Source organism: Drosophila mauritiana, chromosome X (assembly GCF_004382145.1).
Source record: "Drosophila mauritiana strain mau12 chromosome X, ASM438214v1, whole genome shotgun sequence".
Taxonomy (NCBI): Eukaryota; Metazoa; Arthropoda; class Insecta; order Diptera; family Drosophilidae; genus Drosophila; species Drosophila mauritiana.
In genome coordinates this window covers 5,979,581-5,998,518 of record NC_046672.1, presented here as the reverse complement: position 1 = coordinate 5,998,518, position 18,938 = coordinate 5,979,581, and the positions used below count along the sequence as shown (strand labels likewise).

At 42.4% G+C, this 18,938-nt stretch overlaps 4 protein-coding genes across 6 annotated transcripts; all 4 read left to right on the top strand.

The window, feature by feature from the left end:
• Window positions 1-9,477: 9,477 nt before the first annotated feature.
• Window positions 9,478-11,782, top strand: LOC117147379 (vanin-like protein 1). Of its 2 annotated transcripts, none has more exons than XM_033314248.1 (4): window positions 9,478-9,561; window positions 9,626-10,268; window positions 10,632-11,361; window positions 11,426-11,782. In XM_033314248.1, exons 1-4 carry the CDS (start codon window positions 9,490-9,492, stop codon window positions 11,655-11,657), a joined length of 1,677 nt encoding a protein of 558 aa, XP_033170139.1. In that variant the 5' UTR covers window positions 9,478-9,489; the 3' UTR covers window positions 11,658-11,782. The 2 variants fall into 2 exon arrangements, with proteins under 2 accessions (XP_033170139.1, XP_033170140.1); XM_033314249.1 differs by having other exon boundaries at window positions 11,436-11,547.
• A 361-nt stretch (window positions 11,783-12,143) lies between these two features.
• Window positions 12,144-12,793, top strand: LOC117147863. The gene is made up of 2 exons (XM_033314941.1): window positions 12,144-12,229; window positions 12,285-12,793. The coding sequence occupies exons 1-2, from the start codon at window positions 12,170-12,172 to the stop codon at window positions 12,732-12,734; spliced, it is 510 nt and encodes a 169-aa protein (XP_033170832.1). The 5' UTR covers window positions 12,144-12,169; the 3' UTR covers window positions 12,735-12,793.
• A 572-nt stretch (window positions 12,794-13,365) lies between these two features.
• Window positions 13,366-15,258, top strand: LOC117148102 (vanin-like protein 2). 2 transcript variants are annotated; one of them, XM_033315318.1, is made up of 4 exons: window positions 13,366-13,437; window positions 13,494-14,124; window positions 14,355-15,051; window positions 15,105-15,258. In XM_033315318.1, the coding sequence occupies exons 1-4, from the start codon at window positions 13,366-13,368 to the stop codon at window positions 15,256-15,258; spliced, it is 1,554 nt and encodes a 517-aa protein (XP_033171209.1). The 2 variants fall into 2 exon arrangements, with proteins under 2 accessions (XP_033171209.1, XP_033171208.1); XM_033315317.1 differs by having other exon boundaries at window positions 14,331-15,051.
• Window positions 15,259-15,537: 279 nt separating this feature from the next.
• On the top strand, window positions 15,538-17,744 carry LOC117147351 (vanin-like protein 3). The gene is made up of 2 exons (XM_033314214.1): window positions 15,538-16,249; window positions 16,305-17,744. The coding sequence occupies exons 1-2, from the start codon at window positions 15,550-15,552 to the stop codon at window positions 17,168-17,170; spliced, it is 1,566 nt and encodes a 521-aa protein (XP_033170105.1). The 5' UTR covers window positions 15,538-15,549; the 3' UTR covers window positions 17,171-17,744.
• Window positions 17,745-18,938: the final 1,194 nt, after the last annotated feature.

Genomic DNA, 18,938 nt, shown 5'->3' with positions numbered 1-18,938 from the left:
CACCACCTTTTCACTGTGTGTGTGCTATAATTTTCAGCATTTTCAACACGTCAACGCTACGTGTTGATGATGCTAACAATTTTCCATTTCCATTGCAGCAACAAAGAGAGGCAAAGGAAAAAAAAAAACTTGGATTGGAATGGAAGCGCGGGTGGAAATTCATTCGAACTGCAGGGGAATCCAGCGCCATAATAATGCCATTGCCAGAACTTACACACGTTTGCAATGCGATTCCTGTTGCATTTTATTGCTGACTCCATTATCGGTGGGGCAGGATGGCCAGGATGGGCCGGATCTAATCGGGTTATGCCACTGGATGACTGGGTGCATGACTCGTGACTGCGGAAGCCGGGGATTAGGTATATTCCATGTCACCTAGCGCTGATATGCTTGCAAGGCAATAAATAAGGGGCAACTTGATTGGATTTCGAGAGGTTTGGCATTTAAAATATTGATATGTTCAAGCAGAAGCCGCTGGCTTTCAAAAATCTCTCAAGAAGCTGTCCAAAAGTATGCAACACTATATGAATATATGCGAATAAATAGACGAATTCCATTGCATACTTTCAGGCACAAAGCTGCACAAATGTATGCTAATTCTAGAAACCCTCCAAATAAATATTGCTTGTTTTTGTTTACAGCGAATTTGCTATTTTCAAGTATGGAGTATTTTTAGAGCCAGTCGATTGAGCCATCGATTTGCACTGTCTGTTATTACTTTATTGTTCTATATTTATGCACATGCACTGGCTGAAGTGTCCTTCGAACTTCGCACACAGACACACGCACACATACTGCGGCATACACACAGATACAGGCGACGTCCTTGCTCCTTGATGGCATTGAATACCGCCCATCCACCCGCATACCACCCACCAACCACCACCCGCCAACCACCGCCCAAAAACCAACCCACATTATTTTCATATTAGTTTTGAAAAGCGCATTATGTGCGGTTTTCTCTTTTTCGGCATGTGTAATGGCTCGCATTATTATCCTCATTTCGGTGTCCTGTGGCCGGCACCAAAATGCAAATATGCAAATGCCAGGCGGCTCCGAAGTTCTGAATTCGTTGATACGGCTGCGGATACAGATACTGTGAAATTTGCCTCGCCGCTAATCGCTGGCGGTAAAAGCCGAGCACAGACACATTTCGAGGACATTGCAAAAGGCCAAGGATCAAGGACGCAGGATGCGGCGGGAGCGCAATCGAGTGGCAGAGCTAATTCGCAGCTTAAAGCAAAAACAGTTAAGTGTTAATATGTATATTTTCCAACTTAATTTTGTACGAGTTTAATTCTTAAAGGCTTCATACCCTTTTCAGGCAACTGCCGAAAGTTGTGTCATCGGCAGGACTTCAGATCCTGCGACACACTCCATTGCACAGGCCAACGGGAGGCGCAAACAGAACAACCCCAGAATGTTTTTCCCATATAAGTAATTTCGGTGCATAGCCTTTTGGGCCAAATCAAGCGTAAACTGTCCGATAAACCGATAAACAAAACAATTAATTGCATTGTGACCATGTCCGTATACATGTCCTGTTCCAGGACCCTTTTTAATGACTATTTTACGCACACGACTTGCCTTTCGCCATGCGATTTATTATGATTGGGGCTCGGAATTTGGTTTTTGGGAACTGGCATGGGATTGGGATTGGGATCCACCATTGCCTGGGTCACTGACTTCTCCTTTGGGGGATGCAAATGTGTGTCCCGTTCGGCCAGAAAACGGAAACTGCTCGAAAAGTATGCCATAAATAAGGACGAGGGCAGAGTGCACAGCATATTTGGCTCCTGAATTGTTCCTGCGAGAAGTGCGCAATATACACATATATATATCATATATATATATCTTTTATTTTTGTGCCTCAGCGGCGAGCAAACGAAATATTTAATAACAGTGTGGCATGCCCCGAAAAATTCGTTCCTCAAGCATTTTCCGACCCGGAAAATTTCCGCTTTTATTCGGTTGATGCACAGAAATCTGGCCAAATCACGGGAAAACACGGCAGGTACACAAAATGCCATCGATTGATGGCTGAATTAAGTTTCTCCATTGCAAACTTTGCGATTGGCTTTCGTTGTCCTGACAGATAACCAATTAAAAATTGTTTTGATTATGAAAGTTTAGCCGCGAAGCCGAAATCAAAAGTTTACATGATGGCAAAGAAGAAATCAAAGTTATAGCTCACGTTGCAACATCTTTAAGATACATCTTATATGCTGAGCGACTTTAGCTTGTTAAATTTACTATTACGTTCAATTTTCTACATATTTACTTGCGCCCGGAATGGAACTGCAAGTCGATGAAATAAATTCGAGAAAAATAAGGCAAATAGGAACGAAGGTTGCAAATTGAATAAAGAAGTGACACAATCGACAAGGATACTGCCGCTGATACTTCCGGCCAAAAAAAAAGAAAGAATGAAAATGGTAAAATGGCATAACTGCAGCTAGTCTGTGTGCGAAGGATTTTTCCACACAGTTGTGCGCCGATTTTCCCCAGATTTCCTCTCGCTTTCCACCTTGCCGCCCTCCTGCCCCCTCAGCCACCCACGTATTGCCTATAACAAGCCGCCAATTACGATAGAAATCTAGAGAATGTGCAAAATCGAGCAAAAAATTTGCGACTATAAGGCGAAAACAAATTTACATGCAAATCCATTTTAGCCATGGCAAGGACACGCCAGGAGCCAAAATGGCGACACGCTCCCTGTCTGTGTGACTGCCAGTGTGTGTGTGTGTGTGTCTAAGTGTGTGTGTGTGTGTGTGTGTGTGTATTTCAGCCAACAAATTATCTCAATTTAGCATAATATTTACTGAACTGCATTGAACCTTTGCCAGACGACAGGAGCAGCATAAAAAAGAAAGTAGTTGGCAAGGGAAAGGAATGGAAAAGCCGGTGGAAAGCGGAAAAGCTGGGCCAAGAATGGTGGGTGCAGCCGGTTGAATCCCCCAGAATGTTGGCAATTAGAGCTGAACGGACCTCGTGATTGCAATTACGAGCTCAATAATGTTCAATTGGCCAACAGAGTGGCTTAAACAAATGTTTTTTTCACTCTTATGATACGAAAGTTGTCAAAAAGAAGGTATAATTTCAATTGAAAAGAATCTATCAAATGTTGTTTAATTAAATCAAATTTAAAAAGTGCACAAATTGATGAATTTCATTCAAAAATGGAAACACATATTTTGCCTTTAATTAAATGAAGCAAGTTTCTCGATGACAAATATTTGTGTTTTTCTATCAAATGACAAATTTCATACATAAATGCATGTTCGCTGTTCATAATTGAATTCACTTGCCATTCAATGGCAATATCCAGCATCTAGTGATTTATTGGCCAAATTCGCGTATTTAATAAAGTGTTTTTCGTGTTTGCATTTGTGTCACGACTGCAGCATCGAGTTTTGCGGGAAAATGTCGCGGCTTTGGCGCCGTTTCATGAGCTGAGAAATTGAATTTCAAGTCCTTGTCGTCCTGCCACTGACTTATGGCTGCTCATCGCCGCCCATTTTCCCTGGCTGACTCACCTGGCTGTCGTGGGCATCCATTTCATGCATGGCGGTCTGACATTCCATTCTATTCCATTCCATTCAATTCGATGCCACCAAGGCAGCCGGGGCTCCACCATTCGATATCAGTCAAACTAATGGCGCTTGATTCTGTCTATGGTATTGAAAAGTCCCATTGCTGTCTTGAAAAATTTTCGGTGCTGTGTGTGTGTGTGTGTGTGTGGTGGCAAATTGCAAACTTTCCTTTTGCCTCGCTGCATTTCGCTGACATTGAAAAAGGTGCACAAGACGCAGGAAAAGTCGATGCAGCTGGCTAAAAAATGGGACAAATTTGCCAGTGTCTTCGAGTCCTTTGAAATGGTGTCTAAAAGTATGCCACATTTTAATTTGTATGCCTGGCTTACGAAGTATTTGCACTGACACCTTTAACCTAAATCTTCTTGATTTCCATGTTGCAATTGCATTTGCAATCTGGGGAAATTGTGGCACACTTTTGCGATCTTGCCAAATTGCTAAACCAATTATGCCTGTCCAATCGACTGGGTGCCTTCAATTATCACAAATTGAATCCCGCTTTACAACGTATCCTAATCCGGCAAATAGAATATATTGCTGCCAAAGGTGTTGTCCTGCCAAAAGGATTCACTTTCAATTTAAGTCCTTCTCTCTTGCTTTCTCTTTCTTTTTTTTTTTCTTCTTCCCCCAGAGCTTTTTCAATTTACTAACGGAAATCCAGGCAGTAAAGCGCATTCAATCAACTGCTCCTAACTTTGTTGTGAGGTGGGATTGGAGATTGGTCGATGGGCTTGGCTGGAACCGGAGGCTGGGGATGGCCGGCATTAAATTTATATGTCAATAAATCTCGAGGAGCAAAAGCCAAACGGCAAGTCATTGGCTTCGCCGGCTGTGCGAGCAGTGCAGCCTGCCATTCTCGCCGGGCAAAACTTATTAGCCGGCGCGTTTAAGGCCATTAAACCAAGTCAGGTGGCGTGGGGTCGTGCCACATACATGGCCATAAATCAGAGGGCCGACATGGCCAGCTATGGCCCACAGGTTGGAGCATGGGGCATGGGGCAGTTCGGTGGTCCAGTGACAGTTTCCCGATACAAAGGATTAACATAACAGCTCAATAACACGCAAGTACTGTCTTAAGTTGACAAATTCTAATGGAAATTCTTGCCAAATTTGATTGACTCCGCTTTCAATGGGAAAAGGCATTTAATTAATTCATTTGGGAAAACTTACCAGTTTATAGTTGTAATTTATTCAAAACTAGGCTTGCAACTAAAAGCATAAAGTCCACATCACTTTAGAGATGCTTTTGGAAAAAATTTATATTTTTTGAAAATTTCAAACTTTTTTTTTTATGAAAAATTCCAAAAATTTTCTTTTTCAAATTTTGAGTTCTAATTTATTGGGAATTTCATTATGAGCTCAATAAGGTATAACATTCCTTATTCGGATTAGTTTTGCCGTTTTTGTGGTTAAAATACTGATATTTTTTCATGAAAAATTCAAAACATGAAAATTTCGCAAGAAAATGTTGTTTTTTACTTATAACTTGGTCAAAATGAGTCGCGCAATTAAAAAAAACTCTGTTTTATAAAGCGAACAACCAAGGCTAACAAGCCAATAAACTTTTTGAAAGATATTGAAAAAATAATTTTTTTTCAGTTTTTTGCATTTGGTAATCAAAAATTTGGTTCATTAAATTTTACAAAAAATTTCAAAAAATTAGAGTTTCCATTTTTGGACACAGTTCAATTAGAAATTTTATTACTAGCTCATCGAGGTATAACATTCCATATTCAGACCATTATTTTTAAAGTTGTGGCAAAAAAACTGAATATTTCATGACCGAAATTCCAAAAACCGATTTTTCTTAAATTTTAAAACTTTTTAATAGGCATTTTAATCATAACTTGAACAAATAACAGTTTTGGGCAGCTAATTAACAATACTAACCATCCCTATCACTTTTTAACGGATTTAGAAAATTAAATTTTTTGATAATTTTTCACACTTTTTTAAGGGGTAACATCATTAAAATTTGCGAAAAATGGTCAAAATTAAAAGTGTCCATTTTTGAATGCCAAACGATTGGAAATTCATTTGCGAGCTCAACAAGGTATGACATTCCACGTTTCGACCATTTTTGTGAGCACTTTTCGCATAACTCCTCATTGGTAACTAAGCTTCACTACAATGCCACTTCAGGTTTGTTTCAATTTGCAGATGCATTTCGAGTGCGCTTAACCGCAAGATTACTTCGATTCGGTTACAATTCCACTTCGTCCTTGGCTTTTCACTTTTCTGCTGGCACAGCAAGCGCCAGGCTAATCGCACACATGTAAGCATATTTCTCAAGCTTTTCCGCCCACTCATGTGTGTGCATCATGCTCGTACAGTTCATTTTCCGAGTGCGTATGCGTAATAATTCGTCACTGGTTTTTGTGGCTTGTTGTGTGTGTGTGTGTATTGTTGTTTGTTGCCTGTTGTATTTGCCGGCGTTTAAGCGTTTGTGATTAATCAGACAGCCAGCTTGCCAGCCACTGACCCACTTCACACCCATGGCCACTTTTCGGCGAGTTACGCTCTTGTTGGCATAAATCTCAGACAACGCGTCGTATGAGCGATGTCAAATGCAGGCGCAGTGACTGCGAAGTGGCAGTGCCTCCTGCCCCTTTTGCTGGAGCATCATTAATAATACTTTTTAGTTTGCAAATACGCATGTGTGTGTGGGTGCCTTTCTTCCCTTTCTTTCTTGCCAGCTAACAAATTGCCCGGCTCAGGGCACAACAAAATTGCAATTAATCAAGCAGACAAAAATCTGCCGCAAGTCCTGGGGCCAACTTACCACATACAACAACCCAGCCAACATATGATTTTGTGGCCTGACTAATCAATGATTGAGCGAGCATTCATTCATTTCTGGTCATCGAAGTCATGGCCTGATTATCCGCCAGGACTCGGGCGAAATGGCTAGGAAAAGAAGGAAGCATAATATACGTATAAAGTACGACCCAAGAAATTAAATTATTTGTTAGTCAGGAAAAACGGAGATAAGAGGTCCAGGAAGAAGATCTAAAAAAGAGGCTGACAGCAAGGATTGCTCACATCGAAACACTGCGAGAAAGCAGAGTGTGCATTGCAGACAATAGTGAAAAAATCAAAAATCCATACTCTGAACATCTTAGAGATGTGCATTTCAATTCGTTGACTTTAAATCGTTGCATTTTTTTAAGCCAGCAACTTTAGCTGTAGTAATTTTTCTAAGTGCATATCCCATATTAATGTGTGTTTGGTTGTGTGTGATGGCTTCGTTCGTCTGGCTGGGCAACAAGTGAAAATCCATTTGTTAGAGGAAATCGTGCAAAAAGCTTAAATACGAAGCTTAAACATAAGTAGCAACGAATGCCGCACACACACACACACACTCACCCCCTGAAATACATGCGCACATAAGTATATGTATATGTATATGCATATGTGAAGCAGGCCAAAAACTAAATGAAGCTGCCGCCGTTTTGCCATCTTTAAAGGGATACTCTGACTTTCAATGGGTCCGTTCAATATTGTTAGGCATTTGTGCTAACTGAAAAATATATAAAAATATTAAATGTGCTTATCAGTCAAACCGCTGTCAAAGTTTATAGCATACAAATGATATTGAACGATATAAGATCATGAATGTAATATCTTTATAAGCATTATTTAGCAATCAGTGCCTTTGTTGCTGTGGCTACTTTTGCGATTGGCTTTGAACGATTAATTTCGCGTTTATGATGCGTTATTAACTTTACAACAAAGCTGATTGGATATAACAAAAATTGAGATTAAAACGATAAACGGCATCAGCTCTATGCTACTATCGAAGTTATCGATGAAATATAACGATGATATTGCAACTCGATGGTTTCTTTTTTTTTGATTTCTTGGAAGAGCATCCTGTTGTCCTCGTAGTGAGAATTAGATTTCTCTTTCAACCTTTTTGTGCTCCCTCCCCTTTCTTCGCATTCTCCCACGTCGGCTTTTGTTGCTGTTTTTGTTGGGACCTCGTCTTAGCTTTTAACGTGTTTTACCGTTCGTTTCTTTTTGCGCATAAAATGAGCAGGTAACAGGCTTGTGTGTGTGCGGGTGTGGGTGAGTGTGTGTGTGTGTGTGTGCGTGCACGGTTGAACTCCCATGGGTAAATTTTCGTATTTAAAATATATGACCAAGACATTTTCAAACATTATTTTTTAATTTTATTCCTTTTTCTTTTTTTTTGCCTTTCTCGTTCTCCTCAGCCTGCTTTGCAAACTTTTTGCGCACTTTTGCTTGCCGCAAATCAATTTGCCAGGACGAGGAATAAGTGGAGCGAAGTGGGGCTGAAAAGAAAGGAAGCGGAAAGGATTGCCGAGTAGACTTTGTTAGGGGAGTTACCCCGAATTTATGCTGCATCCACCCGGAGAAGACGAACGCCTTTTTCCGGGGGCTTTGAGTCTGCAGTGGAGCGTATGGAAATGCATTAAGTTCCGAGATGACTGCACGTTTTGGGATTTGCGAATGGGATTATCCTGGCACGAAAAGAGATCTCTATACTTATAAACGCTGCTGCATATTTATGGCAACTGAATATACCCGATAATGCTCAAAGTGGGGCAATGATGTCGACTCCGGAACCCCGAGAAGTACTTTGTGGCCCAGATTGTGGCCTAAATTAGCCTATTTTCATGGCTGACGAATAACTTTGGATAGCAGTTGGTGAAAAAAATGCACAAAATATAAAGGCAAACCAGACAAAGATTAGCTTTGGCTGTTAGTTTGGCTTATTTCCATTAAGTTTCGAATGAAATTTATCGTAATTAGCTTAGCTGTTGCCTATCAAACTAGAATTTAATTCAGTTAGTATGCCAGCACCAAATAAATGCCTAAATCATTTAGCAAAACATTTCGTTATCTTGTCGACAAGTGTTATTCGCCACAATAGCTACAGGTAATTGCAGATAACATCGAAATGTGGTGATAACATTTTAGACAGCTATATAAATGTTCTGATAACTGGACATCAAATCGAAAATGTCAATGGAAGTGTACGATAAAAGTGGATCAATTTGGATATGTCCTTTAGATACAGAGCACTCACTCAGCAAGTTTCATTCGAACATTTATGACCAACACGTTTTAATAATAAATGCCATAAGAAAAGAAACCTGCCTATGGCATAAAAGAAAATCAAATGAATCCCAAATACCCTAACTACTAACATGGGCATTTATATTTTGCCAATTGTGGTAATGGATGGTAAACATTTAATGGTCGCAAATAAAAATCAATGTTGTAGTAAAAGTCGAGAGAAATCAATTGATAAAGAAGTCGGCCATATAGTATATAGTGTCGAACGGAGAGAACATCGGACTTGGATAGTCTGGGGTGTGGCGATAAGACTGCCGGCGAAATAGTTGGCCCAAGCGCAGCCAGTCCAATGTACATCGCAGCGAACCCACTAATCACGCTCACGGTTAGCGGACATGACTCCCGGAATAGAACAAAGCCAGAATAACCCATAAAAAACCTTTGGAAATTAGCGATTCAACCAATCTGGAGCTGGCCATTTGGCCTTTTTCTGACTTTTTAAGGCGAAAATGTCACATCTTGATTACTTTCTAGCTAAATGGAGTTGGTGGAAATGTTATTCTAAAGAAAGGGAAATAAAATTTCTAGTTCAATAGGGAAAAATACATATCTATACCCTAATCTCTGTGATATTTACTTAAGTTTTCGGTTCATCTTTAAACTCATTACCACTGGCATTGCATTTAGAATATCGGCAGCACTGAAAAGAGCGAACCATTCGATGTTCATAGACCAGACCGCAAGATAAGATTAAGTAGTTCCCGGTAAATGGTTACCACTTCGGTGGGCCACTATAAAAGCCTCGATGCCTGAAGCTGTGCCAGTCATTAGCGATTCTCAGGCTCCATACGAAATGTCGAATACCTGGTGGAGGCTTTCAGTAGTGCTACTAATCCTTGGGCTAATGCCTGGCATGAGTCAGCAGGTGGGGTTTCTAATTGGCAATTGGCAATTGGTGGGTTGGTTTTGATGGTTATCGCAATTTTCAGGCGGCCCTGGCCGAATCGGATTACTATACGGCCGGAGTGGTGGAGTTCCAACAGTCGATCTTTAGTCTGTCGGCCTGGTCGGACTCCCTCGCTGGCTATGTGGAGATCATAAACTCTGAGAACGCCAATGCCACCGATATCATTGTGTTTCCCGAGAGCACTCTGAACTCCGCGGGTTCCACGACCTTTGTGCCCAACCCCGAGGATCAGATAAACCCCTGTTTGAGTGACCCCAATGCCACCTACTATGAGGAGTTCCTGGTGACCCTGTCGTGTGCGGCCCGCAATGCCAGCAAATACATTGTGATCAATCTCACCGAGAAGCAGAAGTGCGAGAATGTTCCCGAGGATACGAGGCCATGTGCCTCCAACGGACTGAATGTCTTCAACACCAATGTGGTGTTCGATCGTCAGGGAGTGGTGGTGTCCAGGTACCGAAAGGTTCATCTCTATGGTGAGCCCAAGAACAGCACTTTTCTGCCCGAGCTTAGCACCTTCGAGACGGACTTCGGGGTCACCTTCGGTCACTTCATCTGCTTCGACATCCTGTTCTACACTCCCGCCCATCAACTCATCGTGGAGCAGGGTATCACGGACTTCGTGTATCCGGCCATGTGGTTCTCCCAACTGCCCTTCCTCACGGGTAAGACATAGACATGCGCGATAAGGAAAGTGGGGGCTAGTTCATTGACATGTGTCTCTTATCGCCGCCACTGGATTGCTAATTGATGGCTCTCGCAACCTCTCGAGATGGAGTGCCTGGAACCGATTATGCGTCGGTATCAGGCTGTAAAAACTAAAATGCCGCTAATGGCAGGTGATTAAGCAGCACAGCAATGGCTTGTAATTATAAACGAGGTCATATCGCAGGAGCTACAAATTAGAGACCTGAAGAGTAGGTCAAAAAGTAAGCCTCTAGTTTGCACTGCAGAAGCTTTATCTTTTTACGCTTGCCACGCGAATTCTTCGGCACAAAGATATAATATTTATATCTTTTATTCCACAGCTGTTCAGACGCAACAAGGTTGGGCCTATGCCAACGATGTGAATCTCCTGGCGTCTGGAGCCAGTCGTCCCTCCATTGGAAATAGTGGATCGGGCATTTATCACGGACGTTCCGGCACTTTGACCAGTGTTATGCGCCAGGACTCCGGCGAGAGGGCCATCTATGTGGCCCAGGTGCCCAAGTACACTCGCAGTAGATCCCAACAGAAACGGGTGCGAAGGAGCCCACAGGAGATCAAGCCCCGCCAGGTGGCCTCAAGCTCGAGTTTCTACATGAAGCGCGATTACGTGGAGAACTACGAGTCTGAGTTGCTCAAGCTGGACGAGGGAACTAGCGGAGCTATCAATAGAACCATCTGCCAGGGCAGCTTTTGCTGTAACTTCGACATAGCCTGGAGATCCTTGGGGACAGCGACGGAGAATGGTAGCTACTATAGCTATCGATTGGGAACCTACGATGGCTGGCGCAACGAGAACAATGTGGATGCCAACTACATACGTAATTGTGCGTTGTTCACCTGTTCTGGGGACTCCATCGATGATTGTGGCAAGCTACTGCCCACCGAGGGTGAGCTTCAGCAGTCGCGAGTGACTTTCACGCGCCTGGCGATCGGGGTCACCTATCCAGAGTCACGGGTGTTCCTACTGTTTCCCGACACCCTCCTGGATAGCCTGCTGCCCCTGGAACCGAGCCAGTTTGAATGGTCTCAGCAGAAGCCCACGGAAGATAGGTGAGTTATCAAAAATGATGTATGTATGACCTATATTATCTTGTGGGTTTTCCATGATCCTTAGCTATGTCCAGGAAGTTCGCTTTGCCCTGAAGGAATCCCAGGAGCTGAGCAATCTGTTGACCTTTGGCATCTATGGAAATTACTACGACAACGAGTGTACATTTGGTGTTGGCACCGAGGAGGAGCAGCAGGACTGCGGCTATAGAAGCGGATCCGCCGGACTGAGAATCCTTGGGGGTTGGCTAACAATGCCGCTGATTATCCTGGCTATTGCCAGGACAATGAGTTCATAAGATCAAAGTGTAAATCCAAGCGACACGGGTGTCTTAGGCATTTTATACAAATGTCGTATAGTCCACATGATGTTGGATTCTTATTTTTTTTTTACTTCCAATGCTCGATATTAACAGTATTTATATTAAACAGTCAAAGTTAAAAAAATTCTCTCGACTTGTTGATAATTATTTATTTAGTTCCTTTGTTAGCATTGCCTTTTGGGTATGCAACAAATATTTGAACAACTTAGTGAAGACTTGTGTCCCACTTGTTTTAGATTATTTATCATTTTTGAAATGCTTGGCTAATTTAAGTGCAATTTTTCACTTGAGCAAATAATGAAATAGATAGCAATGTGGGAAAAGTTGGTAAAGTTAATTAAATAAATTCTGTATAGTAATTGTTGGAATTTTGCTGCTTTTTATCTTAATTAAAAAATTCCAGTTTAGTATTATAAAAAGCCATATGCTCTGCTCCAAAATCATCAGTTATTCTTCAAAAAGACTTGGAAATCATCAAGCTTTAGAAAATGACTTGGATATGGACACTTCTTCTGCTGGGATTCGTAACGGCTCAAGGACCATCTGATGTAAATATTATTTAAACTTTAAGGATTCAAATAAATTAGTATGTATTTTCCACAGGAAATTGCCGAAATCGATGCAGAAGTGACACAGAAACTAAAAAGTTTTTTGGAGAACTTCAGCGGTTACTGGAAGGATAACACGGAGTTTCTCAACTGGATTGCAAAAATCCGTTTGGCATTAAATAATAATAGCACCGATTTAGCATATAAGTTCGAGTTAAGATATGGCTTTGAAAGTTACAATAAGGAACGTTTGATTTTGGAGCAACAGATCTTGGATCGCGTAGAGGATCTGGATAGCATTATTCCCCATCAAAAGCATGCAAAATGCTTGAATTTCTATGTTGAACAAAGAAATGCTCTCAAAACGGCTCTTAAGCAATCGAATTCCAAGAAAATCGAAAGATTTGCCGAAAACTCGCCATCTTGTCCATACTATTCTTTTGATGCCAACGAATTTCGAAATAATTTAACCAATGAAGCACAAGGCATTAAAACCTCCCTATAAAAATCATGTAGTATGTATAATCGGATATATTGGTAATTGAATATATTTTGTGCAGATAAGATGGGCGTTGAAATTATTTGATGTAAACTGGGCATTTTAATATTGATTAATACGATTTAGAAATGGCAAAAAGGGTGTGTTTCAGTATGAAACTGTCTTTTTTTTTAAATTTTATACTATTAATTTATGTAAGATAGTATTTTGCACTTCAGCCATCAGAAAATCACGTGTCATCGATGATAACCTAGTTGATAACACCAGTTCATTAAATTGATATATACTTGTAGGCTTAATTTTAAGTGCAACTGACTAGTTGGCACTTCAAATCATTTGGTTTGCAAAACATGTGCTCCTTTTGGTCTTTTTACATATCTGCATGCTATTTATAAAATACGAATTTCATGCTTAAAAATTTGTCGAGCTTAGTTCCTTCATAAATCAAATCTTAGTATTTATTGTTGTCTTTTTAGTTAGTTTGGGTGTCAAACTTAATCGTCAAAGTCCAGACAGCATTTGTTTTTGACATGTTTTTGGGCAGATAAGATTAACACGTTTCTTTTGGAAATTGCTATAAAAACCTCAAAGTTTGGTAATTGGTAAGTCATTTGCCAATTAGAAGTGGGCAAAGAACATGGCTAAGAATTATTGGGGGTTTTCCCTTTTCTATTTAGCCCTTGGATTAATGCTGAATTTGAGTCAGCAGGTGGGTGCGCTATGAACTGAATCTATATGGAAATGCACTCACCTTTGGAACTTCAGGCCTCACTTTTCAAGAGAGATTTCTATACAGCTGGTGTGGTGGAGTTTAAGCCATCCAATGAGTTGTCCGACAATCTAGCCGGCTATTTGGAGATAATCCACTCGCAGAATGCCACTTCTACGGACATCATTGTGTTTCCCGAGAGCACATTGAACTCCGCGGGTTCCACGACCTTTGTGCCCAACCCCGAGGATCAGATAAGCCCCTGTTTGAGTGACCCCAATGCCACCTACTATGAGGAGTTCCTGGTGACCCTGTCGTGTGCGGCCCGCAATGCCAGCAAATACATTGTGATCAATCTCACCGAGAAGCAGAAGTGCGAGGATGTTCCCGAGGATACGAGGCCATGTGCCTCCAACGGACTGAATGTCTTCAACACCAATGTGGTGTTCGATCGTCAGGGAGTGGTGGTGTCCAGGTACCGAAAGGTTCATCTCTATGGTGAGCCCAAGAACAGCACCTTTCTGCCCGAGCTTAGCACCTTCGAGACGGACTTCGGGGTCACCTTCGGTCACTTCATCTGCTTCGACATCCTGTTCTACACTCCCGCCCATCAACTCATCGTGGAGCAGGGTATCACGGACTTCGTGTATCCGGCCATGTGGTTCTCCCAACTGCCCTTCCTCACAGGTAAGTCGAGAAAGGGGTGAAAAGTGGGTCAGTTCACTGACATGGGCCCGTTAACTGGGTCGAGTGATTGCTAATTGATGGCTCTCACGAAACCCTTGAGATAAAGTGTCCTCCATGCGGAATGTTCAAGTGGTCAATGCTTGCAATCTGCTCTTGGAAAATTTAAACCTGTGGCCAATTCAATGGTGATAATTTGTACTTAATAGTTAATGGTATTTTCTCTTCAAAAGCTGTTCAGATCCAACTGGGCTGGTCCTATGCCAACAATGTGAATTTGCTGGCTGCTGGAGCAAGTGATCCCATTGTGGGAAATAGTGGATCGGGCATTTATCACGGACGCAGTGGCTCATTAAGGAGCGTGATGCGGCAGGAGTCCGGTGAGAGGAGTATATATGTGGCCCGGGTACCCAAATACAGAACCAAAAGGCGGATGAAGCGAGACCTCAATCGTCAAGTGGCCACCAGTTCAAGTTTCAACATCAAACGGGATTATCTGGAGAACTTCACCAGCGAGGAACTGCAAATCGACGCTGGAAAGACCGGTAATCTCAGCCAGAATCTGTGTCACGGTGGCTTCTGTTGTCACTTCGATTTGGCCTGGAGATCCTTGCGGAAACCCGCGAGGAACACCAGTCACTACAGCTATCGAGTGGGCATCTATGAGGGTTGGCGCAATGAGAAGAGGCTGGATGTCAACTACATTCGCAACTGTGGCGTGTTCACCTGCTCCGGGGATTCGATAGATGATTGTGGTCAGCTGCTGCCTGACCTTCAGAGGCCTTTGGTGACCTTCACACATCTGGAGATTAGGGTCACATATCCGCAGTCGTGGGTGTTCCTCCTGTTTCCCGATACTCTGCTCGACAATCTTCTGCCTCTGGAGCCCAAACAATTCGAGTGGTCACAAAAACGGATCTCCGAGGAGAGGTGAGTTGGGATCTTAAAAATAAAGAAACCAACTAATTATATATACTCTACAGCCACCAAGTGCGATTGGCCCTAAGGAAATCCCTGGAGGTCAAGCATCTCTTGACCTTTGGCATTTATGGAAATTACTACAATAATGAGTGCACGTATGGCGTGGGAACAGCAGAAGAGCAACTGGAATGCGGCTATAAAAATCCGAAAATATAAAAGATGCATCTATAAATATAAAATACAGTTTGTAGTCATCTGCCAAGCTAATGAATATTTTCCAACATAGCCCAAAATTCTACTTTAGTTGCTCAAAAATCGTTGCACGCACAAATCTGCTGACTTAACCATACTGATTACCGATTAAAGCGATTAGATAGTAAATCAGGCGAGACCTGATATGCCGTGGGAAATATAAATGCATATATATATTTGTGTATACAAAGCTAGTATGATAGTTGGAAAACCGGTTGGGATTAGTCGGTTTGCGATCGTTGAACTATAAACACCATGGCTGTGCTCCTCCGTCGATTTCTCTGGCTGATCAGTGTTGCCTTAGTTTTGACTGATGATAATTCCGATGAGAATGCATTCTATATAGCTGGTGTAGTGGAATATAGGCCAACGTTTATGGGCGGCACTTCAGAACAGCTGTTGCAGGCGAATCTGGCTGGTTATCTGGAGATCATGGCATCTGGCAATGGCACTACGGACATCATAGTCTTTCCGGAGGCCACTCTAAATAGTGTGGTTACCCTGACTGCGGTGCCTAAATTTACGGAGCAAAGTTTGTGTGAAGAACAGGTTGGCGATGATCCGGAAATAGCACCATTTCTCAGATCTTTGGCCTGTGCCGCCAGGCAGTATAGCACCTATTTGGTGGTCAATGTCAAGGAGCGAGAGCAGTGTACTTCGGATGAGACATGTTCCAGTCGTGGCTATTCGATTCACAATACCAACGTAGTGTTCGATAGACAAGGAGCGGTGATATCGCGCTACAGGAAATGGAATCTTTACTTGGAACCATCCACCAATCGAACTGAATCCCCTGAAATTGCCACCTTTACGACGGATTTCAATGTGACCTTCGGTCATTTCATCTGCTTCGATATGCTCTTCTATACGCCCGCTCAGGATTTGGTGGAGCAACTGGGCATCCGCCATGTGATTGTCACCAAAATGTTCAACTCGGAGCTGCCTTTCCTCACAGGTAGATAATATTAATATATAATTTAATAGAATTATATGAATCGCTTTCTTGGCAGCCTCCCAATTCCAACAGGGCTGGGCGTGGGCCAATCGGGTGAACCTCCTGGCCTCCGGAGGAAGTCTTCCGCAGGGTGGGATGAGTGGCAGTGGAATTTACGCGGGTCAACAGGGCGCTCTGGCGCGACTCATGATCACGGATGAGCTGGAGGGTCAGAGGAGGTTGCTCCTGGCTAAAGTTCCCCTCAATCCCGAGGAGCCGATAGCCACGGATGAGATCTTGGAACCCGAAAACCCGACTCCTGTAAAACTAAAACTACTGCAGCAACCGGAACTAAAGAACTTTACCACCTGGGAGTTGCCCATGGTCCGGGGCAGTTCGGTGGACAAGAGAATATGCCAGGAGGACTTGTGCTGCGAGTTCCGGGTCACTTGGACCCTGGAGGACACCCAACCGGAATATAACTACCGATTGGGGGTTTGGGTGGGCCAGAGGCGGTACGAGGAGGAGCAGTACAGTGCTATCCGGCTGTGTGGCCTGTTCGCCTGCAAAGGTGCCAATGTAGAGAGTTGCGGCCTGGTCAGCGAGGAGGAGGTACACCTGCAAGACCACCGAGTGGTGTTCACCGACCTGCAGATCCTTGGCGAGTTTGTACGTAGGCCACGACGTCTCATATTGCCCAGCACCCTCAGCTCCTCCAGTTTCTATGCTCTGCAACCATCCCAATTAGCGTGGTCCATGGAGGAATTGGGTAATGTAACGCGGATTAAGATGGAGCTGCGACAACCGCACAGCCAGCTAATGACCTTCGCCATATATGGCAACTATTTCGATGAGTATGCGAATGGTGGAGCTGGAAGATTGGGAAACCTGCTGTTTCTCCTAATCACGCCGCTAATTATGATGCATCTATTTCGGGAGTAGGGCGATCCACACTGCACACATAACTTAGTTGATTTCTATTTTTTTTGTTAGCTATTTTTATTCCAGTCTAAGTTTTCAAATTAAGAAATTTTCCATATTTTTTAGGAATATTTGAAATTATTATTATTTATAATGATTCCGAATGGTGGAAAACCACCAAATAAACTGATTCAGAAATGCGTAATTTTCGTTGAGCACTTGCAAAACTATTGAAATCAAACAAGTCTATTAATTGCCAGTCGTTTTTCGCAAATTCGCTTTAATATTCATTCATAAATCAAAAAGAGATGCATAAAAATGTTGATTTATTCGCGAGGCTGTCAAAACGATTAGTTTCGTTTTGTCGCCTGGCAACTCATTAAAATCAATGCGTGCATGCATAAGTGTGAGTGAGTGTGCTCGTGTGAGAGTATGTGTGTGTGTGTGTATGTGCACTGCATTTGCTGCGGGCTGCACTTTATATTTGCCATTGTTTGTGTAGTTGCCCTTAAGCTGGCACATTGTAATTAAGTGTCGCTCAAACAGAAGCACACTGTGAAAAAAGCTGTATTTTACGGTAGAAATGTGTTACATATGTGGAAATATTTGTATTCCTTAAAGTCGATAAACTAATATTAAATAAATATAGATTTTCTATAAAATTGAAATGTAAAGTATTTTCTGTCTGGCAATTTAAACAAATTTCGTAAGTATTATTTTTAAATCCATTTCATTGCCTTTATACAAGCTGCTTCGAAAGGTTGCCTAATTTTTTTTTCGGTGCATTGGACCGCATCATTTTGTCTATTTGGCTGCCTACTTTATGGAAATGAAGGCATCGGCAATGAAATGGTGTCAAGTTCATTACATTAAGGTGTGATTAACAAAAATTAGTAGCTGCTTAACGGGACCAACGGCAATCCACCCCGAAAATCCCCCCTCAACTAACCAAAAAACAAAAAAACAATAAGGAAAAAAGAAGAAAAACAGACGTCTCAGCGAGAGCAACAGTGTGTTGGCTGGAAAGAGCAACAGCTAACGGAAAGGCGACCTCCATCCACCCACACTCACCACCCACTGAATTCAGCAGGTAAAGCAGGAGAAGCAACACATGAAGCTGGCTTCGCTGCTCGCGTCGCTGCCAGCGTCGAAAGTTTTCATTCATTTCAACTGTTGCTTTCCACTTGTTAGCACACGAGGCCGACTGGAAGGCGAAGGGAAGTCCGACTGGAATGGCAGCAGCCTCAGCAGCGCCACGCTCTCCGTGGAAATGCTCCACTGAGAACACCTGAGCACGGTGGGCATTTCGAGCGAGCTAAATAAAATTACGCACAAAAGAGCACACTAAAATAAAAATAAAAATGTATATAATTTTTGTCTGTGTTTTTGTAAATTTAGTTAGCTAAATTCAGGATTGCAATATGTAGGTATTATAATATAAAATAAGCATATTTTGGATTCATGTTTTACTTTTCCATCCCACGGTGCGGAGTGCGTGAGCGAGGACGTGTAGAGTTTTCGAATGGCGGCGTGTAGACTGCGTTATATTTGCCTTGAATTATTCAGGCAGATATGTTTTATGGATCAGGGCAAAGGCGCTGCGCTTTTGGACGTCCGCGGTGGAGAAATTGCAATTAACGGGAAAGACTAACGGGGATCCAATGTCAAAAAAGGCAGTTAGTCAGCAAGCGATCGTCGCGGTGTTTGGTCATAGCGAAATTTTGTTTGTAATCAGCAAATTTTTTAAGTAATGGAGTACATTCGTTTATTCTTTTTTAATTAATGTTTT

Excerpts from the sequence above, each read along its gene's own strand:
- LOC117147379 (XM_033314248.1), top strand. The coding sequence starts at position 9,490 with ATGTCGAATACCTGGTGGAGGCTTTCAGTAGTGCTACTAATCCTTGGG. Across the intron at positions 9,562-9,625 it reads TGCCTGGCATGAGTCAGCAG|GCGGCCCTGGCCGAATCGGA; the intron begins GTGGGGTTTCTA and ends CGCAATTTTCAG. Across the intron at positions 10,269-10,631 it reads CCAACTGCCCTTCCTCACGG|CTGTTCAGACGCAACAAGGT; the intron begins GTAAGACATAGA and ends TTTATTCCACAG.
- LOC117147863 (XM_033314941.1), top strand. The coding sequence starts at position 12,170 with ATGACTTGGATATGGACACTTCTTCTGCTGGGATTCGTAACGGCTCAA. Across the intron at positions 12,230-12,284 it reads CGGCTCAAGGACCATCTGAT|GAAATTGCCGAAATCGATGC; the intron begins GTAAATATTATT and ends TATTTTCCACAG.
- LOC117148102 (XM_033315317.1), top strand. The coding sequence starts at position 13,366 with ATGGCTAAGAATTATTGGGGGTTTTCCCTTTTCTATTTAGCCCTTGGA. Across the intron at positions 13,438-13,493 it reads TGCTGAATTTGAGTCAGCAG|GCCTCACTTTTCAAGAGAGA; the intron begins GTGGGTGCGCTA and ends TTGGAACTTCAG. Across the intron at positions 15,052-15,104 it reads AAACGGATCTCCGAGGAGAG|CCACCAAGTGCGATTGGCCC; the intron begins GTGAGTTGGGAT and ends TATACTCTACAG.
- LOC117147351 (XM_033314214.1), top strand. The coding sequence starts at position 15,550 with ATGGCTGTGCTCCTCCGTCGATTTCTCTGGCTGATCAGTGTTGCCTTA. Across the intron at positions 16,250-16,304 it reads GGAGCTGCCTTTCCTCACAG|CCTCCCAATTCCAACAGGGC; the intron begins GTAGATAATATT and ends CTTTCTTGGCAG.